The following is a 25,535-nucleotide window of genomic DNA, read 5'->3' as shown; positions in this document are numbered from 1 at the left end:
ATTTGGGAATTTGAGCCAGATTGAGTCATTGGATCTCTCTTGTAATAACTTGAGTGGGAAGATACCTGCACAACTTGCAAACTTGAATTTCCTCGGCTACTTGAACCTTTCCTTCAACAAGTTGTTAGGAAAGATCCCAACAGGCACTCAACTTCAATCATTCAACGCATCTTCATATGAAGGCAACCAAGGACTCTACGGTCCACCATTGACAACAGAGATCCAACAATGACTCCACCTACTACTTTAGAGGGATCAAATTGGAGTTCAAAGAGCGAACAAGAGTGGATGTTAATGGGTGTTGAAGTTGGATTTTCGGTTGGGATCATTGTCTTTGTAGGGCCTATCTTTTACATCAAAAGGTATAGGGAATGGTACTGCAAGCATCTTCATAGATTGGTCATGAAAATCCTACGAAGGGAAGATAATAGTACAAGGTCAAGGAGAAGGAGAAGGAGAAGGAGGAACCATCAAAGGCACATGCACTAGACCCATAGAAAGGGATGAAACAGAAGAATTGAATGGCTAGTAAGTATGAATTAAATTTGATCATAGCAATTTATTTCACTTAGCTTGCTCATCAAGATGTTTGAACCTAGCTAGCTAAATGCAATTCCTTGAACCAAACCACTATATATATATATATATATATATATATATATATATATATATATATATATATATATATATATATATATATATATATAAATATATATATTTCTCTCTCTCTCTCTCTCTCTCTCTCTCTCTCTCTCTCTCTCTCTCTCTCTCTCTCTCTCTCTATATATATATATATATATATATATATATATATATATATATATATATATATATATATATATATATATATATATATATATATATAGGATTAGGATCATGTAAAAACAAGTCTTAGGGTAAAAACTAAAAACAATTAATCCTAGCCGTAGATTATAATCTAGCGGATGACATCTAATGTATATAATCTAATTTTCTCTCTCCTCCCGCGAAAACACCTTCTCTCTCCTCTGTTATTTTCTTCCTCCTCTTCCTTCTCTCTTCACTTTCTCTCTCCTAATTTCTCGACATTTTTTCCCCAATTTTCACGCTACTTTTTCAAACACCGCTTCAATTATTTTGATTTTTAGCAATTTCTCAGCTCTACGATCTATTATCAGGTGAGTTCTTTGTGGTAATTTCGCTATTTTTGCACGATTTGAGGTTATTAGGTTTCTGAAATTTTGTTTGCTGGAATTTCATGAGTATTTTTTTGTAGATTCAACCGGAAATTTAATGTCTATTGTGTTTTTCGTGTATGCTTTTTGTTTAATTTTGTAATTTTGCAAGTTTATTTATTTTTTCGATTTGATTTGATTTTTTGATTTTCAACTTAAGTTCGTTTTAGTAGGAGTATTTTTGCTCGAATTTCTACTTTTGTTGTTGTTCTTCACCTTCTTAGTAACACGATTTTTGTGTTTCTGATTTTAGTAAATTAAGTTTGGGTAATTTTAGTAACATGCATGTTTGATTATGACGAGATTTTGCGTGTTTCGTTCATCAATTTTGTTCGATTTCCAGTGCGATTTTGCGACTTTTGCTCATCAATTTTTTCGACTTTTTTTCATCAATTTTGTTCGATATTGTTTGATTTTGCGATTTCCTGTTCGACTTTGTTTAATTTTGTTCGATTTCTTGGTTGATTTTGTTCAATTTTGTTCAATTTTATTCACTCATTTTTTGCTTTCAATTTTTTTGATTTGTGGGTTTTTGCAGGTGAAATGTGGGAATTGTGGAGAGGTGACAGAGAAGGAGAGTTATGTGATGTTGGGAGAAGTTGTTCCTATCCCTAAGAGTCGTGGCCAGGCTAATCTTGTTCAGAAGGTTTATCTCTATTACTCTCTGATAATCTGTTGTTCTATTCTGATTTGATTGTGCTCGCTCTATTTGAGATTTAGTTGTTGCATTGATAGTGTAATTTGAATGAGTAATGTTACAATTATATTTTAATGGATGTAGTATTTTGGCACTATTGATTGGTTTTGTCAGTGTTAATTTCTTTTTCTGGACTAATTTCTTGCCATTTAGTTTCATGAGGGTTTTAGCATTATATTGACTATTTCTTGGTTATTGTAGTGATTGTAGTTATGTGTTGATCAATGAATCATATGCTGCATTTATCTTACTGTAAATGTTACATGGTTATTGTAGTGATTGTAGTTATGTGTTGATCAATGAATCATATGCTGTATTTATCTTACTGAATGTTACAAAAATGTGTGTTATCTGTAAGATGATCAGTGTTTATGAAGTCTATTTCTAGCGTATCTTATAGTGAAGGAAAGTGTTTTAAAGTTTTTGAGAACTTGTGGGTTCTAGGAGCTTTGAACTTTCATCTTTTATGTTTAGTGATGATCTTTCGTCAATTTGCTAGAAGCGAGTTGAATACCCCTTAAGCTTCTTCATCCATTACAGGAGTATTGAACATGTATTAAGGATTATGAACACCAGGGTTGCAAACTGGAAATTTCTCCTCGTTGTTTTGATACCTGTCTGATTTATTGAACTGTTCAACATGATATAGCGTTTAAGTTTGGTATGAAATTTCTGCAATTCTGTTATCTTAGGATTATTTGCTTAGAATTAGGACTTGTTTAATATGTTTCTTCCGGATGTCAATTGATGGCCTTGTATTGGCACTTGGGGAATGGTTTATGATAGTGTATTGATGTTGTACTAGTACTTCTGCTCTGGCTCTTAGAATTCTTTTTTTTATCTATTGTTCAGTCATTTACTGTACTGATTCCATCTTTTTCAATAATAGTGTGCCCGTTCAAGTGATATATGGCTTACGTTGTTGCTATATCTATATTGACTAAGCCTTGAATAATGTCCTGCAGCTTATAGAATGTGTTTGATGCTTTGATATGTATGAATCACGTGTTGCATTTCTGCATTTTTCTGGTTTACACTTAATTGACATTTGATGCCTGAATTATATTACAATGTATAAATTTTCTGTGAGCTGTTAACTTTGTTCCATTCCAGCTATTAAAATTCTGTTGCTTTTTGTGTGTTATTGCCTTCTAAATTTTGGATTTTCTTACATTGGTAATGGTGATAGTTACATTGTGTTTTTGGCTTGTTGCTAATCAATCACCCTTTCATTATTTCAGTGCAAGTTCTGTGGCAGGGAGGGTACTATTACAATGTTACCAAAATCTGGCTGCTATCTAACAGGTGATGACTGACTGTGAAGCAGGAAAGTTTGTCCGTTTGATGAGCTTTGACTGCCGGGTTTGGAGCCAGTGGACTACTCCTTTGGTGGTGACAAGGAGGAGCAACAGAAATCATCTTATGATAAGAAGCAGCAGGAGAAGTTATCTGATGACAAGGAGGCCGGAGAAGGAGAAGTTATCTGATGATAGTTACCTTACTTTTGTAAATAGTGACATCTATATAAATGTGGTCAATGTTGTCAAAATTTATATAATTACCTTATTTTTATATATAGTGACCTTCGTTATTTTTATATATAGTGGTCTCTGTATAAATGTGGTCAAAATTGATATAGTTACCTTATTTTTGTATATAGTGACCTTTATGTAAATATGCTCAAAATTGATATAGTTACCCTATTTTTGTATATAGTGACCTCTAAGTAAATATTCTAAAAATTGATATAATTACCTTATTTTTGTATATAGTGACCTTTATGTAAATATGATCAAAATTTATATAGCTATCCTATTTTTGTATATAGTTACGTTATTTTTATATATAGTGACTTTATGTAAATATCGTCAATTTAGATAAAGTTACCTTATTTTAGCATGTAGTGACCTTTAAAACGTTGCGTTTGTCAAAAAAAAAAAAAAAAAAAAAAAAAAAAAAAAAAAAAAAAAACCTTTAAAACAGTTGAATTGATTATATGTAAGGTTGGAATGATCTTAGGGCTTTAGAACCGTCTGATCTTTTGTGCTAGTAATGAATGGCTAAGATTGCTTGTTTTTAGTTTTCACCATAAGCTCTGTTTTTAGCGGAACCTCCCCGTATATATATATATATATATATATATATATATATATATATAATGTTCACCATTTTTTATTCCAACTAGATTGAATCGTTCTATAAGCTTATGTAAAAATAAAAAATAAAAAAAATAAAAAAAAATCATTGCCTTTGTCTATGACCATTTTTGTAAAAAAAATCAACAATTTAGTCTTATTCCTATTTTTTAAATGTAACTATGTGTAAGGCTTTGTCTCAAAAAGTTAACATAGGCTTATAATAATTATTTCATTACATTTTAAATTTGTATTTCTCTATGTTCGGATAATTAGTTGTTGAATCTTTCATTCATGGTTTCATCTAGGTATTGCTGACATGCTGTGGATGACGGAAATGCAATGTACCAAACAAGAGTTTTAACAGACGTATAGAGAAATAATGATTGTAGTATTTAATATAGTTTGTAAAACTGTAAAAGTTGAATAAGTATTAAGGCATGATACTATTTCTAGTTATTATTGCCGCTTTTCTGTTGTATTCCCACTACTAATTACTTCTTCCGTTTCGTAATTATCGCAACACTTTGACTTTTGTACTATTTATATGCTTACTTTGACTATGGTTTTTACTAATATATAAAAAAACATATGTTGTCATGTAAAATGTTTTTAGCAGCCACGTAATATCCAAAATTCTGAGTGCTACTGTAAATTAGTACTATTGAATTTGAGCTAGCTTGAATCACTGAATCTCTCTTGCAACACCTTCAATGGAATTATACCTCAACAGCTTGTAAACTCAAATCCCCTCGACTACACTTAAACTTATCCTTCCAAAAGCTTCAGGTTAGCTCCCATCAGGCACCCAGCTTCAGTAATTCACATCGGACCCTATTCTGTGATACACCCAAATGTAAAATGGAGGAAATATTTTCTAAAATCTGACCAATTATTGATGCATCTGAAATATCAGACGCGAAGAAAATAAAAATAAATAAATAAAACCCTGCTCTCATACAAATTTCACAAACCAATGACAAGTTTTCGAAACTAGAAAAATATGAGGAAGCATCTGATGCAAAAAGGATACAATGCTCCTCTCACATTATGAAAGCATGTGCAAAAACACATGGGAGGCTGAGTATTCAGTGAGTTAGCCAATCTGAAGAGTATGGCTACAACATACACGAGACATACAAGAATATGAAGACCCAAATTTACAATAAAATCATACGGCAAGACCTTTACTCCTTACTGCTAAATATTGACAAAATATTAATATTTTTCTCTATTAGGATGACCCCAGTTTTAACAAGGTGGCCATAGATACAAGTGGCTTAGGATGTTGATTCCCCTTCCTTCTTCAACAATTCCTGTAAGAATACGGTTTGATACATGATAATTTAGCATTCAGCTCTCATGTAATCCCTCTATTCGATACGGAGTATAACACACTTTTTTACATTAAGCTTTAGCTATTAATTACAGTTTTACGTTAGATATTGATATAAAAAATGCAAAACATCATTATGGAAAAACTTTTAGATGAACCCTAATACTATCCATAATTTTATATACATCTATTTTTGAGTAATTAGTGGTCAAAAGTAAAAATTCCAAAAGATGTGCAAGCCTTGTACTATAACAGAGGGGGGGGGGGTGTGGTCTAGAAACCACAACAGCTTTAAAGGAGAAAGGCAAAAGGAACTTTAAAAGATGTAGATGCATGGCAGTTAATTTACCTCTTTCACTGCAGAAATTGACAACTGCTGCCTAACTTTCTTCTCCCGTTGACACTCCCCACACCAGCTAGAGAAATCCGTCTGATATTTCTTCAGCTCCCGGAAGACAGCACTGCATCAACAAATCAGAGGGTAAATAATAGTAGACATTGTGCATTTCTAGCTCTGACCATGCACCACATTGTAGTCCATCTTGGTCAAAACGGATAATGCTGCTTAATTATATAATCATCAGCTACGCTCTTCAGACACCCACAGGCGACAGGAAAAATGAGAGCCAAACAAACCCAATAATTTGTGATATGCTATGGATAATACATGTTACATTAAAAATTAAAAAAAAAAAAAAAAAAAAAAAAAGGCGAAATGAGTGGTTAACCTCAAATTTTAGCAAATTTACAATGGAATCCAGGAAAGACACACCTCAAAATCCAACTTAGATGACTATTTTGGAAAACATGATTATTTTTATCATAGGATTGCAGCAACAATGTTCTCATTTTAGGAAGGTAACTATTATTAACACCATTCTTCTTTCCAAAAGCTTAAAATAGTTTCCTTTTGAAAATGTGAAATTTACAATTTAAAACCAGCAATTTACACACAATGTCTAAGCAACTGATATACCTTCTGCACCATAAAATCAAGTTGACCCTCCTCCCTTGAGTAGTGGCACGAGCCCCATGGCGATGGCGACCACGATGAAGAATAGCACGTCCAGGAACATGGGAGTAATCTAATGATTCCTGAACCAAACAGAAATGATTTGAGTAAGAAAGTGCCACCCATGGCACCATACGGAAATCAGAAGGAAAATCTACAATACAATAAATATGACCCAAAAGCATTCCTAAGATGTCCACAGGAAAGCAATACTTTCAAAAAGTACAAATGCAGACGAAATATTCAAGTAGTCAGAAGACCATAAATGCAAGAGCTGAAGTATTGAAATAACTTTTCATCAATGATCCCAAAAACACTTATTTGCTTCCCATATTTTCATCCACTGCTCCTCTGTCCTATAGATGGGTGTAAAAATCCTTCTCTGGACTCCATGTAGCTTTACAGGCTAAATCGTTAAAAGAAACATAATGCAAGTTATGCAGCTCTATTAAGTAACTGGAACCACAAAAATAGTGAGCAAAGGACAGAATCTGTTGCTACAAAGTGGATATTAAGAATTGTTTGAAAGAAAACTTATTGACATTCAAATGTTTAAAGCAAAAGAAATAACTACAGTAAAATATGCAAGTGAAATAGATGAAGTGCAGCAGCTGTGTAGGGAAAGAAAAATAAGATATGCAACAGTTTCAAAGGGGACTTGCCAAGGGAAAGAAAATTAAGAAATGCAAACAGTTTCAAAGGGGACATGCCAAGGGAAAAAGAATAAGAAATGCAACAGTTTCAAAGGGGACTTGCCAACTATGCCAAGTGAATAAAGTGTGATTATGATTAGCTGCCTGAGTAATGACAATAAAAAATACAGGACTCTCCAAATCTGAGATTTTGATGACATATAGTCAAGATTGGTTTGAAATCAACATAAAAAAAAAAAAAAAAAAAAAGGAGGGGGGGAGGGGGGGGTGGGAGGCGGCTAGATGGGTTACAATTGAGGATGGAATAAGAACCTTTGTTATTCTCAGATCAGAGCTTCAGTTACAGCTTAGAAGATTAAGATGGATTATGACTAAATGACTGACAGGTTATAAGAAGGCAACAATTATAGATTCAGTTAATCTGTCACTAACTCCCCTTAGGTTCTCATGTTTGGCTTTGCATTTCCATGCCAAACTCCAGCACATACTGCTATTGCTGCTTAAATTCTCATCTCCAGTTCAGTGCCCAACTAGGATTGACCTCCAAAGTTTTAAAACAATTATGTCTTATAATAGAATTCTTTACGAGAATTATACATACTAATTCTATGGTCTAAAATATCAAAAGTCAACATTGCTCATGCCTTTGCCAACTAATAAGATCATCTTCTAAAGTGTCTAATATATCCAGTGACCAACACTACTTTATAAATAAACTCTTATAAACAAATATATACGTGAAGGTGATATTCTAAAACTCACATTTTTCCACAACAGAACCTCAGAAAAACATAAATTATCTTGTTAACCTCTTAAAATATGTTGTATTTATGCTGCTGCAGCCTAAGTGCATTTGTTGTCATCAAGAACAGTCACACCAACCTCTAATGCATGTTTTACATTAACTTCATGTCTGTAAGTACATATTATATTACAGTTACAAAGAAAAAGCTTCCATAGTATTAAACACAGATAGAAGAACAAAATTGATCTTTTTTCTTTAAAGGAAAAGCTCAAATGGCAAGTACCTCAGCCTGTGTTTCTGTATTAACATGTTTCTCACATCTAACACCTCGAAAGAACAATTCCCCACCTGAAAACTCCTGGCCTAAGCATACATTCAAAGTGACTTCAGCATCATCCACATGAAAACCTGTGAATCAAAGCAGAAAAAAATTACTATGATGCGCCTAAAAAGAAGATAAAGTGAAGCCACCAAAATTGATTCAACAGCAAAATTTCCCACTTGCAACCAGCTAAATTTTTATTTTACTAGTATTCATCAGAAAAAAATAAGCTCAGAAACCTAATTTAGAAAAGAGTCTTCATAAAAAGAATTATATTAAAAGGACTTGAACAGGACGCCATTCTGATAAGAAGGCAATGAAGAAAAACATCAAGCCCGCAAACAAAAGAAGTAAAAAATAGAGTATCAAGTGCCAGATGAATCCTAGAGGCTAGAGCAAAAGTACATGTTTCAACTTTCAAGTGAGCGGCTGAACACTTACCTAAGTCAATATCCTTATGAATTCCATATTGGACAACAAATCCATGATGAGAAATTAAACTGGACCCACCAACTTCAGGGTAGAAAACTGCATGCAGATTAAGTCACACATTAGTATCTTCAAAAACATGCTTCTGTCTTAGGCATTTGAACATTCTTGAAACACTTAGAAAATTATGTATTACCAACTTCGGGGAAGAAAACTGCATACAGATTTAGCCACACATTAGTATCTTCATAAACATGCTTCTATCCTAGGAATCCGAATATTCTTGAAACACTTAGAAAAATATGCATTACCTTTAGAGATGGGACGTACAAAATCCTCCATTAGTTTATGAAGCATAGTTTCCATGCCGAAGTCATCAAGAACAGCACCATAATTATTCATTGTATTTGGCCGCATGATTTTGCATTTTGTGTCACAAACCCACTTTTCAATATTTTCTACCTAGGCAAGAGATTTCTATAAAGTAAGACAAGAAAAACCAAATGAATTGAAACTAACATGACAAACAAACATTAATCCTGCCGATATACCTCCTTCAGTAACAAATCACAGAACTGAGGCTGTAGAATATCAAAGGTAAAAATCCCAGGTGCAGGCTCAGACATTATACTTCGAAAACTTTCTTCTGTATTATCATGAATTGCTTTAAGAAACGAAGGGACAAAGAAGTTTGTAGCATGCATGCTATACAGCTCTTTGTGAAGTGGCTGCAGACAGAAAGCAAACTTAAGTTACAGGAACTCAAGTATAGGTAAGAATCAGGTATTCCCAAGAGAAGAATCAGCTCTGATTGTTAGATCTTATTTTTAACTTATTTAATTTAATTTCCAAAAAAAAAAATTAGGATAAGTTCAAAAAAATAAGTTCAAATAAATTAAGTTTAGAAAGAGAAAAAAAAGTTTAGAAAACCCAGATAAAATAACTCGGACAAAACTAAATTAGCCAAACAGAGCTTAATACTAGATCAGAGGACGTCAAAAGTTCAAAACAGGATGCTGGCAAAACAATCTTAAACACAACAAAATGAATCACAAAGGTAGTGAAAATAGGAACAGAAAAAAGAACAGGAGAATAGTTATAGGAAAATCTATTACTAGTATATCCAATCATGTAGACAAAGCAATCTAGACAAGAAAGAATGCTAGCAGTGCCATTTATCAATGAAAAGTCAAATTGTATTAATAATCCTATTCTTATTACAAAAAAGATGGTTCACCCTTCCCCCTCGCCAAAGAATTTACAAAACCACCAAAGGAAAAGATGACAAGGGTGACTTCATAGAAGTTACAGAGGAGCCAGTACATACCCTGTATTTAAAAATTCAAAAGCACCTAGCGACCTATGTATGGATAGCAATGATACCTTTTCTCCTCCTCCCCAAAAAAATCTCAAAGGTTTTGCAAGCTATTGTACGTAATACTCCCACTATCAATAGAAAGTTGTCAATTTGACAAATTGTTTAATCCCCTCACAATTAAGAATACGACAATTCCGCTAATAAGCCCAATAAAATTGATGTATCATTACATTCTCTTGCCAGTTGCCATCACTTATTCTATATGGCAGCATCTAGAGGAATAACATTGTAAACCTTCACTATTCTAAAGGTGACAACCTTTTGCAGTACATCCTAATATGGTACATACATCTACTATTTATTAAAAAAAAAAATGGAGTAAAAACGTATAATCCTGCCTTGTTCAAATTACAAATAGCAACTAAGGCCTATTCCATTATCGAATCACTTGTCTTCACATTTCCAGAACCTTTACTCCCAATTTTGTATGCTTAACCATAACCAAACCCTAGATATATCAACGTCCAATTTGAAGCAAAATCCACATTCCATCAACCAAAATTCAAAAGCCACATCTCATCATTTCCAAACAACTCCATTAATTAAAATACACAAGCTTCAACAACAATATTACAATTAACAATTTCACATAATCAAAGGATTCCTCAAACATCAAGAATTTAACCATCAATTTACCTGATAATTCGAAATAATCTTCTGCCTGTATTCCCGATGCTTCTGAGCCTTATTAAAAACATAATACCAAGCAAAATTGAAAAAGAACACATCAAATCGACAAAATTCCCAAAATCAAAAACAAAAGCAAAAAAACAATCAAAAATCATCACAAATCTCACCCTAATTCTTTCTCCTTCAGGCGAATACTTGAGCAAAATATCCCGCATAAAATGAAGCTTAGAATCACGAGAAGAGCTCAACAACGAAGGAGGCAAGTAACGTTCAAGACAGGTAAAAAGCATAGGATCGTACTCCAATGCTAGGTCATCGTAATTGTCGGGTTTGTGCTCTTTGTTAGGGTTCAACGACAGACAGAAAGTTGGCGCCGAAGAAAGCGTGACTCCGTTGCCGTTGATGTTGCCGTTTACGGCAGTGATTGCCGGAGATTGGTCTTTTCTCCGATCAAATGCGCCGTCGACGGACATGGTAATGGCGATGGTGGTGGAGGAGAGGTGTTGAGTGGAGAGGAGAGGAGAAGAGTTTTTATTTTTTTTTTTAATTGATATTCTCAATTTTTTTTCCCGTTGGTGCAAGTTAGGGTTTTGTCTCTTTTTATTTTTTTTATTTTTTTTTTTAAAGAATTTTGGGAGGGTGGGGTGACATTTAAAAATAAAAATAAAAATAATTTACAATATGAAAGTTTCTTGAAAGTATCTTATGCATTGTTGACTTGTGTAGATTGTAGATTTGTAGATTATATGGGCATAATCAACTATTTCATTGAATCCATCAAATAATTTCGACCATTAAGAACAAAAATAATTAGATTATAGGGTGAAATCAAAATTCAGTTTTATTTGATTGAATTCTAACAAAACACTAGATATAATTGTTGTACATCATACATGGTGCAATCAAGTACTTACAAATCGGTCAATTAAATTCAAATTTTATTTTACTTGATTGAATTTCCAGAACCCTTCCTATTCTGATTTTGTGGAAGGGTTGCATAACCACTTAAGGGCTTGTTCTGATTTACTGAACTGAGCTGAACTTAACTGAACTGAATTGAGTTGAAATGAATTGTTTATGAGAGAAGAAAATTAGGAACTAAACTGAATTTAAGTTGAATAGAACAGGCCATTAGTGTAACCGTTGTATGATCAGAGATATAATAATCAAGTATGGAGTATTGCTTTGCAAAGAAAGGAAATTAAATTAGCTTGATGAATAACGTTTGGTGATAAATTTCAATACACCATGATGAATTTAAATGCAAAATTCAAATTCAAATGAATAATTTTTTACTATTAAATGTACCTTCTTTTTAACTGTTGCAAACTGAATTGAGATAGATGAAAGTCTTCAAATATTTTTGGTTCATTCATTAAAAAAAAAAAAAAAAAAAAGCCTTTATGTATTTTGTTAGAGGATGAATTCTATAACCATTGGTTGCTAATTAGTAATTTTCTTAACAAAGTTATTCTTAGATTTAGTTGAATAAATTTATTGTCATCTTTGACACTTGCCAAAAGATTAAATTTGTAGACCTTTATTGTACGTAAGATTTGTTTAAAAATTATTAATATTTTAACACTTTTGCTCATGTCAAATTAGCTCATTTATAGTGTATATAAGAGTCAATTTTACTATATTCTCTTTAAAAAAAACCCTAGCCTCCATTCTTGATTTTTGAATGGGCTTTCATCGGTAAAGCCCCAACCTTTGTTTCTTTAGTTTTTTTGTTTGTTTTTTTTTGTTTATAATAATGATTTCTCCCTCGAAAGAAAGGGTTTTCGGTCTCCTTCGAAAAACAAGGTTTTTTTTTATTTCCTTCAAAAGACAAGGTTTTTCAATCTCCTTCAAAAGACAGGGTTTTTCTCCTCTTTTCGAAGGGGAATTTCATTAGCTTAAAATGCGAAATAATAGATCTAATGGATTACCGTAAAATTGTTTTGTTGGTGAAAAATTATGCGGGTCGCAAAGGTTTTCAATTTTTTGAATACGGTAAGATGAATCCAATGGAAATCATCCTCACGACTACAAAGGATCGTGAGATTGTCTCTCCAACAAGGCTGTAAATTCCAGCGATATAAGTGGAGATATTCTACATTGCATGATCTGCTTGATGATCGTAGTTTTTATGAAGGAAATTTTTATTTGATTCAAATTATGTATTTGTTAAATTCGATTATCGTTGTAGATGTCGTATGACTTTTTATTAATGGATTAATTTTACTATGCAAAAAAAAAAAAAAAAAAAAAAAAAAAAAAAAGCTCATTTATAACCCCTAATATAAAAATCACAATTAAGAAAATTGGTGTTATGTAACACTTTATCTTTGAACAACAAGATATTATAAAAGCTTGATCCCGTACATGACATGAATACTTGTACTCCTATCTAGTATATTTAATGAAAAAGATATCAAAACTCCGCACAAAGTACAAAATCAAAGTACGATATTTTATGTCATGACAATAATTATTGAGCTTGATAAAACATGCTGTCCATAATAATGATTTGTCATAGGTGTTAGCTTTGTTTGGGTTGAGATACCTAAAGTGAAATTGATATAAAGCTATGAGATACTCATAATAAAACATCCAAAATAGAAGCCACTACTCTAGAAGACGAGAATGATATTGTGAACCTTGAGAGAGTTAAAAGACTGAAATAGTTGACTAGTTTTTCGACTTCCGGGTGAGAGATTTCCTTAAAACTCCCTTCTCATAGGATGAGATTTTCAAAAAATAGTAAGCTCTCAAAGAGAGTACGAATTTTCTATTCATAATGATAAAATCTATAATGAAATCATACTTATATTACTTCATGTTTATAGAATTAAAAGCTCTAATGTGACTTCAGTTAAACACCACAAATCATTAAAATCACCTTTCTTTTAACGATTACTTTTTTTTAACCGACAAGTACCAAAATGTCAATTCTTTATATTGATTATTTTAACTTTTTTTTTTCTTCAAAATTTTCTTTACCAAACAAGGCCTTTTACGCGAGTAAAATTAAAAACGGAAAATTGAAAACATTCCTTAAATAAAAAATTACTAACACGGTCAATTTAATTATTACGGTCTTCCCGAGTATGATCGATCATACATTTCTCCGTAATTGAGAAGCATCAAACTGGAGAAAACAACACGTAAAACTTCTCAGCTGCTAAGTGTTAACCAGAATATCAGAGGAGAGAGAAACTGAGAAAGTGAAGATGAAGAAAGACAAAGGAGTTGCATTTCCTGCGCCGAGTTCCAATGGCAGTCAAGAACCAGATGATAATAACAATGATTTTCCCGACGATGCCAATCCTCGCCCTTTTCGATTCGCCGCTCGTAACGCTTCTTCCAAATACGACTTCGTCAAGGTTTCAATCAACAATTTTAATTCAATTTTTTATTCCATTTTTTGTTAATTTGATTTTTAAGTTGTGGGGTTGATTTTATTTTTTTTGGGTATTAGGTTAAAGTTTGGCTTGGTGATAATGCTGATCATTACTATGTTTTATCGAGATTTTTGCTTAGCAGAATGTTGACTGTTACCAAGGTATGATTCTTGATATTCAGGATTGTTTGTGCCTTTGTGGTACATGCAATTTTTGTAATATGAATTGTAAGTTATATTTAGTGTATTACATTGGGTGTTTGTTGTTGTAATTTTTGGGTTTGATTCAATTGATAGCATGCAATTGTTTAATGTCAGATAACTAGGTGTATGTTGATGGTTCTAACAATTACAGATTGAAAAGTTTGGGTTTTGTATGGGGGGTGTATAGCCAGAGGTAAAAGATGTAGGCGGGATTGGATCTCTGAACTTTAACGAACTAAGATAGTTGACATCAATAGATGAGTATAAGTGAATTGATTGCATGCACTTATGAAATATGATTTGTACTATAATCTTTGGTTACTCATCTCTAGGACCTTCACTGGTTTTAAGTAGTTCAAACCCAGTTAGCTATAGGCCTTATTAATGTGTTGGATTGTTAAAATATTATAGGCCCCTCTTTATTGAAAAAATTCTAATGATATAATGTGTCAGTACTCGCGTAGCAGACTACCTTTTTGCAAGCATCTTTGCTTTGTGTAATAGCTGCTGGATTACTATGGTTATATTGCTTAAAATGCCGGTCTTACAGTTTTGTTTATGATTAGAGACCATGTTTGAGCTCTTGATGTTGAATGTTGTTTTAATAACCTTTATTTTGATGTTGCATTTTTTTTTCACTTTCTTAGATTCCTAATCACGTGGCGATCAAGATTGCTCTGGAACTTAAAAAGCTGCTTATCGACAACAGCCTGCTTGATGTGTATGTCATCAGTTGGTTTTTGCTTTAAATTATTTAAGCGTTATTTTGCATGGAACTAATAAACGATACTGTCATCATGCAGCTCTCAGAATGACCTGGAGGCCAATCTATTTAAGGTATACGTTTCAAACTGCTGTCTGTTCAGGGATACGAGAATTACTTGTCACCCAGAGCATGTCTCAATGTTTTAAATTTCTGACAAAATCATGCTCCTAGTACCTTATTTCTGCACATTTAACATCAACCTTGATTTAATATATCTTTTATTTGTTGCCATTTACTTGAACATGAACTGAAATGCTGAAGCATGTTAACAAGTAACAGCAACCAACCAATAGAGTGTTAGCTAACAATCTTTTATTCAAGGATTTTGGTGGTTAGCTAGAGTTGTTTTGTCACATGTATAAATATTGACTTCATACTCCCCTTCTCCTATAGAGTATTCCATGTTGACTTTCACAAAGTCTGAGTGCAATCAATGAGTTAGATTTAACTAAAAATGTGTAATACACTGGGAATAGATTGGGTTAGTATCCATTTGTAGACCATAGAGGACAAAAAAAAAAAAAAAAAAAAAAAAAAAAAAAAACCAAAAGGTGGCAACCAGTTTCTGTACATAATTTAGTTGTTTTTCTTGTGCATGGGGTCTGTCTCTGTCTTTTGATTCCCTTTGTTATTTCTTCGTAGGCACTTATTCTTTGAAATTAGATTGGAGAAATATGATGTAGTTATTGAATTCGTGCTTGAAATTACGCATAACTAACTCTGAATATGCACTTCTTACTTGTCTTATTAGCAATGTAAGGCTTTAGATTGAAGAACTGAAACATGTGGCTCTTAGCTCTGTATCTTTAGTTTATAAGGAGATGCTGTATTGATTTTAATTAATAACTATCAGGGATTTAGACATGATCTCAATGGTTTTATGATCCCAAATTTGATGAGGGATTAAGTATTCTCCGGTAGTCCAGTTTTAAAAATGTGAATGAAGAATGGAAGGACTGATCTCTCCCTGTTCATAGTGTATAGAAATTTTGATGTTATTTGTTGTCTTCATGACCATTGCAAGAAATTATATGGCATCAAATTCATTTACAAACATCAAGATTGACTGTATTCAAAATGTGATTTCATTAAACCTTCTTATAGGACTCTATTTGCAGCTTATGGAACGTAGGGGCTATGGTGAAGAGTACATCAATCGTTATAAGATGATGACCAGGTTAGTGCAAAGAATATATTATTCACCTTGTTACAAGGTTTATTGTCTTACTTCTAATTATCTAGGGTTTTATTGCTCTCGCTCTCTTACGTTTTAGCTATTTTGTAATTTATGACGATTAAAATAACTCGAATGTCAATTTTCTATTAATTTGAATTGTATCTATGTTCATATTCCTTTTAGGTTTCACCATCAGCGGGTGCCACTGGTCATTCTTGTCTGTGGAACTGCTTGTACTGGGAAGTCCACCATTGCTACACAACTTGCACAAAGATTAAATTTACCAAATGTTTTACAGGTGAACCTGTTTACATATTTCTATGAATTTTCTTTTTGTTTGCCTATTCTTAGAGTTTCTGGAGAAAGAAATGAACTTTTCCATGATCTTTCTGCACTGATATCATTCTTATTGTCTTTCTAACACTGCAGACTGACATGGTCTACGAATTGCTTCGCACATCAACAGAGTAATGTACTTGTCTTTTCTCACTTTGGATTGTTAGCAATGATATTAGCTCATCATCTAAAATTTATAAGTTAATCTCAGCATCCAGCTGTCATTTGAACTCTTATCTAAGGTTTTATAGTGCACTGCTTTGATCTGACCACACTCATGAGTTGGGAAACACACACACCCACACTCTGAAGATACCCTTAGAAGAAAATATGGGTCAAATAACAATCATTTATACAAATTATGAAATAACAAAAGCAATAAAGTATGCAAAATACCCTTTGCACAGTTGTCTCGACGATCTTTGATCTAAAATTAAATATATATATATTTTTTTATTTTTTTTCGTGAAAGAGCATCTATAAATGTTAATTGCACTTGAATGATGAAACTGGGGAAAAGATTATTTGTGGTAGTTTCTGCAAATGGTTAAGCTACTTTTAAAATATATGCAGGGCTCCGTTGACATCTACTCCTGTATGGGCAAGGGAAATTGATTCTTCTGACGAGTTCATTACAGAATTTTGCAGAGAATGTAGGATTGTTCGTAAAGGTGATAACTATTCTAGCTTAAATTTTGGTTCAGTGGATTAAAATTTATAATGTACAAGCATACATTTTCACTTTTTAATGTGAAACTCTTTGCTTTGTTGGATGTTGTGAAAGGAGCTGGAAGGAAATGAAATAATTCTTTTTTCATTTAAAATTTTGAACATAACCAAGGTGAATGCACTTGGTAAAAAAAGTAAAGTGCATCTTATATAAAAATAATTTTCCTTCTATCAATCTTCCCTTTCTTCCATTTTTTATCGTAATTTAAAAGCAAGCATATGAGGTTTGAACAAGTGTCTTTTATTTGAATAAAGAAAGTTATCAAAAGCTAGACCTATATATATATATATATATATATACATAGCGGGTCTGCTCTTGGTGAGGCTCAAACTATTCATCTGGGATAGGAAAGATGAACTCAATGCTACCGCTTCATTTTTCAGGGTCCTTCATGAATATACTATTAAATTATTTTATTAATGTGGGATTATGAGTGAGTATTATTATTCATTTTTTCAGGTTTGGCTGGAGATCTCAAGAAAGCAATGAAAGATGGAAAACCTATTATAATTGAGGTACTCTTTGCCTTTTTCTTAAATTTTTTTCTCACTGATGGACCTTAAAACCTATGGAGGGAAAGTAACTTCTTGGCCCAAGTGTCTTACTTTCATGAGTAGAAATGGCAAATATGATGTAATTTATGCTTTTGTGACTTACGTATTTATTTCAGGGAGTACATTTAGATCCTAGTATTTACTTAATGGATGATGATAATAAATTGTCCATGAAAACACAACCAAAAGTTGAAGAGACAAAGGTTGCATCTGATCCATCAGCTGATAATCCTGCCTGCCAATTACAAAACCAACCTGCTGATAATGGCGATATTGATTCTGGAAGTAGAAGCCTCTGTGCTGAGAATACAAGTTCTGAGGAACCAGTATCCTCTGACCAGATGCATGAAGCTCTAAGCTCTCTTGCTTCTGTTAATATTGAAGATAGAGCCTCTGTTGATAAAGGTTGGCACTTAAACTTTTTAAATTTATTTTTCCTTTTGCAATATTGACAAAGAAACTGTTCTGTGCTTCTTTGTATAGAATATTGATTTCATTTGGTCATTATTTGCTACTTTTGATAGGTCTCTCCAAACAATACATTAGTTAGTACAGTGTAAGCTTTTCTTACTTCTTTAGGGTTTTGCAGTTGAGACTCTCAAAGAATCGAAGATTGATGAAAACCCTCAAACAAAGAAAGAGAGATCTGGGGCTGAACCAATTATTGTACCTATTGTTCTTAAAATGGCTGAATTTGACCATGAGGTATTCTGGTATTCTAACTTAGATTACGAGACATTCTGAACCTTTTCTTGTTTCCTTCACTCTTTTTTTTTTCTTCTTTTTCAATTTTTAAACTTTTTTTATTTTTTATTTTATTTAAAGCTATTAGAATTATGCTAGTCATATTGAATTTATGTGAAAGATAAATAGTGCTCTAGGAGTCTAGGGTCTTGAGATTAGCAAGTGTTGCTTGTAACCCTCAATGCTGATGGACTTGAAAGAGAGCCTTTAATTTGGATTTTGGGCTATGTATTTCACTACTCAAAGCAAGGATCTTTTTGGTCTTTCATATATTATTGAAGTCATTGCCTATGTATTTCCATAATCACAATTTTCTGGAAGCTTGCTCTTCTTTTTTTTTTTTTTTTTTTTGGGGGGGGGGGTGCAGGGGTGGGATGTAGATCACTAGATCCTTACGTAGTGCATTTTGGCCAGTGTATGTTTGCAGATGCCTTTGGCATGTACTTGCTTTTTTTTTCATCGTAGTATTTACTTTTTCCACGGTAACTATAACTGGAATTTTCCTGACTTGTGAAGGCATTACTCGAGGAATGGATCCCAACTCGTACATTCAGTGATAACAGTGTTGTGAAGGTAAATTAATTGATTCTGTTCTTTTGCAAAAGCTATGCTTGCAACAACTGGCAAGTAATTAGGTCCTCAAATTTCCCCATTTTGTTATTGTTTCTTATCACTGTTGAAAAATTTCTGGTCATGTGATACATCAAAGTATTGAACACTTGCTTGCAGTTATTATTATTTTTATAATTTTTGATATCTGTGCAATTGAATTTGCAGTGTGGTTCTGTTTATGATGTTGCTGTTAATTCCTTCATGAAAGTGATGATATCAAATGATCTCATGTATCAAATTGTTCCTTTGTTTCTACTTTTGATTACTTATTTTAGTTATTTACTTTTCTGCAGGATAAAGATAAGCTAATGAAGAATTTAAAGATTATTCAAGACTACCTTTGCTCATTTGAGTCTCAGGTATGCTTGTGTTTCTTCCTTTTCCCTCCTGTTTAGGGCTAAAATTTATTCATCACCCCTGAAAGGCCACAGCTTAGTCTTGTGAGTAGTCTGTGATGATCGGCTTGGTCACCCACTTCATGGAGAAAATGGTTGTCTGTGGAGGATTTGGTTCTCATAATATATCCTCTGCAAAAGCAGGTGGATGGTTCTGCTTTTAAGATCATTAGACAAATCAGGTGCAAGTGATGGTCTTCTAATGGCTAAAGATTTTATCGTTGGATGCGATTGCTTTGTTCAGGGTAGGGTGTAAAGGAGATGAAGCATGGGCTGGGGATTTTACTAGACTTAGAGAATATGCCTTGGACTTCTTTCATGTCCACGTCTTGGTTCCTTATTTGCTATTTATTTTATGTTACAGGGTCTAACTGTAGTGAATATATCTGCGACAACTTTCCCCCAAACCTTGGATTGGCTGCACAGCTATCTTCTTCAGGTATGAGCATCTTCCATAATGATGTATGATGCTGAATGGCAGAGGCCAGAGGCAAAGAAAGAAGGCTTCTTGTAGTATAATCACCATTCAGTCATTCACTATAGGCATAGATATATTAAATGTCATTTCTGTATGCTTTGTTTCCTTCTAAGAATTTTTTTGTACCAGTGCATTGAACAAGGTACGTCTTCTGTGTCCACCCCCAAACAACAAGCCAAGAGCTAGAATGGATGCACGTGTCTATAGTGTTACCCGGTATGTTATTTGCTATAAGCTGTACTTTCCATTGACTGTGAAGCATCTTTCCATATTGTATTAATGACTTTTTTTTTTGTAAAGACTTTGGACTGCCCTTTTCTAGTTAGTAAAGAAAATTAAGTGGATTATACTGAAGGAACCCCAACCTAAGTCTTAGATTGATGGCCTTCTGCTGTTGCAAAATGAGGTTTTAGTAACAATCACTTCACCTGCTTGGATTGATGGCTTTATATGCCTGATGGCCCTGATGGGTGTTTAAACTGTCTACTGTCCTAATTATTACTTTCTAGTTTCTAATACTAATCATCTGTAATAAAATCCATAGTGAATGAATTATCTTATACTAATACTAATAAATCTTTATCTTTCTTTTCACCTTTTTGACACACGTTTGCCTTTCTTTTTAAACATGTCTCAGGTGATGCTATTATGGTCTTGATGCCATTACTGACCAAGCAAACAGATTGAAATTGAGTCATCAAGGATGATTTGAACATCAGACAGGGGCGGTTGTATACTTTCTTGTATTAATTATCCATAATAAGATGATTAAGATCCTGAAGGAAATAAGGGTTTTTGTCCAAATAATCCCTGTTAAAGGGTCTCTTAGATGTATCAAAGCGAGTGATAAGATACAGATATTATGTATTGTAGAATTTCCTCAATAAGATGCTAATTTATTTTGTAATATGTAAGCTCTAGCTGTTATGTTCAGAAGATATTTTATGTTGTAAAATGTAACTCTCTCAAACTTATATGATCAGGAGATGTTAATCTTATGCCGACTATTCACACTGATTTTATCCTGTTGTGGATTTCCAGATGTGGCTTTCAACTTTCTTGCCCGGTTGCTTGTACATTTACAGATGTAACTACTGGCGCAAGTGTTGATCAAACTACTTTCCTAGGAGTACAATATTTAGTGTTTAGATCTCGTAATCCCAAAGCTGTTCAATTGTCCTGTAAGGGCTGGTTGTTTTGTTGATAAGATGATCTCCTCTCAGTATTTTTCTCTCTGCCAACTTCTCAATGCTGATCATATCATAATCATCCAACTTGAGATCGAGGGCTCCTATAATCTCTCTCATCCTGCCTTCATTGAAGCTCTTTACAATAACACTAACTCCCTTCTGCATTCCCCATCTTAGTGCAACCTGAAAAACAACACATTCATTCGCGTCATGTCATTCAGAGTTGCAAATTATATAGAGTTGCCAGAAATGGAATATTTGTGGCTGAAATATAATACCTGAGCAGGAGTTGCTCTGTGTTTTTGAGCAATGGACTGGATGATGGGGTCTTTTATTATCGACGTCGAGCCCCAGAAATTTCCAGGACCACCAAGGGGCATATATGCACTCACATGAACCTTATGCTCGCTGCAAAATTTTCTCAGCTTGTTTTGCCTCCACATTGGGTGCATTTCTACCTGCATTTCATATCAAACACCAATTATTATTTATGCCCAAGTTAATAAGACATGTCATATAGTGATCTTTCTTAGTTATTGTTACTAGTTTAGTTTTCCTTTCCGATATTTCTTCTGTCCCAAAATAATCGTAACATCCTATACACGTCTCAACATAAACTTTCATCGAAAACCCAAGTCCACAAAACTTGTGAAATATGATAAAAGCATACCTGATTAACAGCAGGACATACAGTAGCAAAATTCATAAGGTGTTGAAGTTTTCTGGTGGAAAAATTGCTAACACCAATAGCTTTGCAAAGGCCTAAGTCAAGGCATTTCTCCATGCCTGCCCAAGTAGATTCCATGTCCGTCTCTTCGAAATCCTCTTCGTTCGGAACCGGGTATTCGGCCCATGATTTGAACCTTACGGGCCAATGCACCAAGTACAAGTCCACGTACTCCATTCCCAAATTTCTGTTTCACATTCCCAAAACATATCTTTAGTAACATGAGCTTTCACAATTTGGCACATAACCAAAGAAAGTTGTTCATTTCACCTAATCTTAATCCTAGATGAAATGAATCAAGAAGAAAATGTACACGTAAATAAAGTATTGTGTCCCTAAATAATAGGACACGTTTGTCTAATATTGTTTCAAGATACAAAAGAGATTATACTTACTGTAGAGATTGATTGAGAGCGGAAACTGGATCGTCGTGATCACTAGACCAAAGCTTGGACGTAACAAAAATATTTTTTCTTTCAACCACACCATCACTAATTGCCTCCGTTAGAGCCTTCCCTAGAGCTGGCTCGGTTCCGTATATTTTTGCCGTGTCAAAATGCCTATAACCCATCTGCATGAACAAATATTGCACCCTAGTTACTAATCTACTATCCATTACGGAGTATAAAGTACATTTCCCAACTTGCAAAAAAAAAAAATGCTCAATTTCAAAATACACTTCATCCGTCTCTAAATGTTGTTTCTACTTTGACAATGATTGTCTCACATAAAAAGTCAAACACCATTTAGAAACAGAGATAGTTAAGATGTCAATATCATTTAAACGACCCAAAATGTACATACCTTAATAGCCATATGAATGGCTTTTTGTGTTGTTTCATGATCATATGAAGAAGAATAAGTGCCTAACCCAAGAAGAGGAAACACATTTCCAGTGTTTAATCTTGCTAAATTACACCTCATCTTTCTAATCTCTCTCTAATTTCAGTTATAATATACTTATAATTTGAAACAAATAAACTTATGAAATTTCTTTGGAAATGTCTACCTATATATACATTTCATGAAAAGTCAAAGATTTAAAAATATGTAACAATGAATAAATAATTTTGTATAATATAAAGAAGAACCGTATCCTTTAGACAGTTCAGCAAATAAATTAAACTAATGTTTTAATGTGTGTCCTTCGAAAGAGGGGAGTTAATGAAAGATTATAATGTGATTAAGGGGATATTAAAAGCAAATCATAACCTTAGGATTTGCCTTGTCTTTTGGGATTTAAACTTGTGATTTCTTTGATTTTAGGAACTTGCTATGATGTGGTCTCCCATTGCCCAACTCTTTACAACATTGTATTCTTGAACATCCAAAATATTATGTACACTATAGATTATGTCTTGTCCTTCACTAATCTTGTGATCTTTCTGTATATTCTCACTTTTTTTTTGGGAAAAGAATAGAATGTTAAGATCAAGGTTTTTTTTTTTTTTTTTTTTTTTTTTTTTTTTTTTTTTTTGTCCTCTCTTTTTGACAATAAAATTGTCTTTATTGTAATACATATAATCAATGTACAAAGGTTCAAAACATATACTTGTATTTTATCACATTTTGATACGATTGTTACAACAGATTGAAAGCTAGTATGTAGTATAATTTTTGTTGTACAACTGATTATACAATGTGCATGGTACAATTAAGCCTTTTTTTAATAGTTAATCAATTTAAAATTTTCAACCATGCACATTATATTATACGGTTGTACCCATGAACATCTTGATCAATGTTATTTCAGATCACTAGTTCTGTTGAGCAGGGGATTATTTTATTACGTTTTATTATTAATATTATGTATACATCTTATAAGAAAAAAAAAACAAACAAAAAATCACATCCGAGTACTTTATTAATATTTATGGTTCGGAGGTTATTGTTTAATGGAGAAAATATGAGAATTGTAATACGGTAAAGAATATTTGAGTATAGAGTAAACAAATAATCATGGTACGTTGATCACACACAAAATATTAAGATGACAATATGAGTTACGTAATAAATAAAATAACAATTCTAGTATTGATGTAGTAACTAAATAATATCTCTAGTACACGTGTTATTAAATGGGGTTATTGATGCTTTTGATGTACTATCTCCGTTGACATTTATTTACAATGATTAGACATATTTCCTCTCTACTTTATGTCAAATCATTGCAAATAACTGTTAACGGAGGTAGTACAAAAATTAGTTAAGTGGTCAAATAGTTGAACACGTAATAATACTACGAAGTACAAGTGATTACCAAGGAAGGGTGAGAGTAGTTTCTGAGAGATGGAGCTAATAATAAGCTGCTAAAGATACATATCGAATGGATTATAGATTTGCCAGCAATCTACGTACGATAATAAGTGTGACAGTACATATTAGTGCGATATTGTGAGACTATATATACTTGTATTATTTAGGATACAATTAATTAATTATACTTGTATTATCGAAATACATCTCTGTTTGACTTAAGAAACCGCCCACGCTTTCCAAAAGTCATAATGAGTTAATGACGTAACTCAGATAGTCAGATGGTTTAGTGTATACTACTGTACTTGTATCAACAACAACGCTATTTTGCTATCTTAGGTTCCAACTTCTATGCGTTGGCCATAATATATCCAAACCGACGAATCACAAACTCCATTATACTAATCACCAATAATACTCCTCACTAATCACTTTAAAGTATTTAATAAAGTGAAACACTATCGTTACACTCATCATATGTCTCCTTTCCCCAAAAAAAAAAAAAAAAAAAAAAAAAAACTCATCATATGTCTATGGCTTTTTATTTATATGTTACCAGGCCATAAACAAAGGGTTATGTATAAGCATTAAATATTTAAAACTGCTTAGTGTTATGTATAGAGATCAGATCTATTGCATATACTGGTCCTCACATGTATTGCATTATTGTTTGCAAAGGATCATATTGGTAGTTCATTGCTACCTTAAATCCTCAATATTGTACGTCATGAATATGTGGTCTCGTTATCTAATCTTTCACGTTTTTTTTTTTTTTTTTTTTTTTTTTTTTTGAGAAAACAGGTTTTATGTACTTACTGTATGCATTATAATCCCTTTCTCACCATTGACTGTGTGTACAATGAGTATATCAACTAACTTGGCCGGTAAAGTCTTGCTGATTTAAGATCACATTTGTTTATTTCTTAGTCCGGTCATCAGCGTTTTGTTTTAAGGTCACTTTCATTATAATAACTATTGATGTGATGAATTTTAGTTACCATGTATCTAAATTTCATTGATTATAAAGATTCATTGAACCCAACATTTATCGAACCAAAACTCCAAAAGCCCAAGTGACCCTTAATAATCCAATAGAGTCATAAGAAGTCGCATGAAACTGTCAACTGATTATTAGTTAATTTTGTTAGCTTAAATTCAAGGTTCAACCATAAACTAATAATTAGTCAACTGATTATTAGTTAATACTAACAAGTCATCACTATAACAAATTTAAAACAGGTATTATCACTCCCCAAAAAATGGGAGTTTTCGGAGTTGACTTAACTAATTTCTAATTAGCTAATTATCTACTAATTAAATTGGACACCTTAATGTAAAATTGTCAACCTAAACATTAAAAAATAATTCTAAAATCCTCATTTTGTTGGTGTTATGATATCAGTAAGCAACAATAAAGCATGATTTTGTCC

The 25,535-nt window shown here is 32.9% G+C and overlaps 3 protein-coding genes and 1 pseudogene across 5 annotated transcripts; 2 read left to right on the top strand and 2 right to left on the bottom strand.

Annotated features, from left to right (window-relative positions):
- The first annotated feature begins 228 nt into the window (after window positions 1-228).
- Window positions 229-3,512, top strand: LOC110717597 (annotated as a pseudogene).
- A 1,516-nt stretch (window positions 3,513-5,028) lies between these two features.
- Window positions 5,029-11,351, bottom strand: LOC110717608 (uncharacterized PKHD-type hydroxylase At1g22950-like). 3 transcript variants are annotated; one of them, XM_021896354.1, is made up of 10 exons: window positions 10,719-11,351; window positions 10,558-10,599; window positions 9,095-9,271; window positions 8,855-9,005; window positions 8,740-8,757; window positions 8,556-8,642; window positions 8,076-8,200; window positions 6,359-6,477; window positions 5,732-5,843; window positions 5,029-5,362 (listed from the first exon to the last, which is right to left on the bottom strand). In XM_021896354.1, the coding sequence occupies exons 1-10, from the start codon at window positions 11,022-11,024 to the stop codon at window positions 5,327-5,329; spliced, it is 1,173 nt and encodes a 390-aa protein (XP_021752046.1). In that variant the 5' UTR covers window positions 11,025-11,351; the 3' UTR covers window positions 5,029-5,326. The 3 variants fall into 3 exon arrangements, with proteins under 3 accessions (XP_021752046.1, XP_021752045.1, XP_021752047.1); XM_021896353.1 differs by having other exon boundaries at window positions 10,558-10,605; window positions 10,719-11,346; XM_021896355.1 differs by lacking the exon at window positions 8,740-8,757 and having other exon boundaries at window positions 10,558-10,605; window positions 10,719-11,024.
- Window positions 11,352-13,608: 2,257 nt separating this feature from the next.
- On the top strand, window positions 13,609-20,937 carry LOC110717703. The gene is made up of 16 exons (XM_021896467.1): window positions 13,609-13,919; window positions 14,015-14,098; window positions 14,788-14,861; window positions 14,944-14,977; window positions 16,025-16,083; window positions 16,267-16,381; window positions 16,513-16,550; window positions 16,993-17,090; window positions 17,609-17,664; window positions 17,820-18,108; window positions 18,293-18,408; window positions 18,964-19,020; window positions 19,353-19,418; window positions 19,819-19,893; window positions 20,062-20,148; window positions 20,570-20,937. Exons 1-15 carry the CDS (start codon window positions 13,767-13,769, stop codon window positions 20,116-20,118), a joined length of 1,371 nt encoding a protein of 456 aa, XP_021752159.1. The 5' UTR covers window positions 13,609-13,766; the 3' UTR covers window positions 20,119-20,148; window positions 20,570-20,937.
- Window positions 20,938-20,993: 56 nt separating this feature from the next.
- Window positions 20,994-22,773, bottom strand: LOC110717704 (NADPH-dependent aldo-keto reductase, chloroplastic-like). The gene is made up of 5 exons (XM_021896468.1): window positions 22,654-22,773; window positions 22,245-22,420; window positions 21,793-22,036; window positions 21,401-21,580; window positions 20,994-21,305 (listed from the first exon to the last, which is right to left on the bottom strand). Exons 1-5 carry the CDS (start codon window positions 22,771-22,773, stop codon window positions 21,078-21,080), a joined length of 948 nt encoding a protein of 315 aa, XP_021752160.1. The 3' UTR covers window positions 20,994-21,077.
- Window positions 22,774-25,535: the final 2,762 nt, after the last annotated feature.

This window comes from Chenopodium quinoa, unplaced genomic scaffold, assembly GCF_001683475.1.
Source record: "Chenopodium quinoa cultivar QQ74 unplaced genomic scaffold, ASM168347v1, whole genome shotgun sequence".
Taxonomy (NCBI): Eukaryota; Viridiplantae; Streptophyta; class Magnoliopsida; order Caryophyllales; family Amaranthaceae; genus Chenopodium; species Chenopodium quinoa.
This window is presented reverse-complemented; position numbering and strand designations above follow the sequence as displayed.

Bases quoted from the DNA above. Each gene is read 5' to 3' on its own strand.
- LOC110717608 (XM_021896353.1), bottom strand. From the start codon at position 11,024: ATGTCCGTCGACGGCGCATTTGATCGGAGAAAAGACCAATCTCCGGCA. The intron at 9,272-10,557 runs GTAAATTGATGG...TTCTGTCTGCAG, and splicing joins AGATTATTTCGAATTATCAG to CCACTTCACAAAGAGCTGTA. The intron at 9,006-9,094 runs GTATATCGGCAG...TCTCTTGCCTAG, and splicing joins GTGATTTGTTACTGAAGGAG to GTAGAAAATATTGAAAAGTG.
- LOC110717703 (XM_021896467.1), top strand. From the start codon at position 13,767: ATGAAGAAAGACAAAGGAGTTGCATTTCCTGCGCCGAGTTCCAATGGC. The intron at 14,099-14,787 runs GTATGATTCTTG...TCACTTTCTTAG, and splicing joins GAATGTTGACTGTTACCAAG to ATTCCTAATCACGTGGCGAT. The intron at 19,021-19,352 runs GTAAATTAATTG...ACTTTTCTGCAG, and splicing joins GTGATAACAGTGTTGTGAAG to GATAAAGATAAGCTAATGAA.
- LOC110717704 (XM_021896468.1), bottom strand. From the start codon at position 22,773: ATGAGGTGTAATTTAGCAAGATTAAACACTGGAAATGTGTTTCCTCTT. The intron at 22,421-22,653 runs GTATGTACATTT...TTGTTCATGCAG, and splicing joins CCATTCATATGGCTATTAAG to ATGGGTTATAGGCATTTTGA. The intron at 22,037-22,244 runs GTAAGTATAATC...AATGTGAAACAG, and splicing joins GCTCTCAATCAATCTCTACA to AAATTTGGGAATGGAGTACG.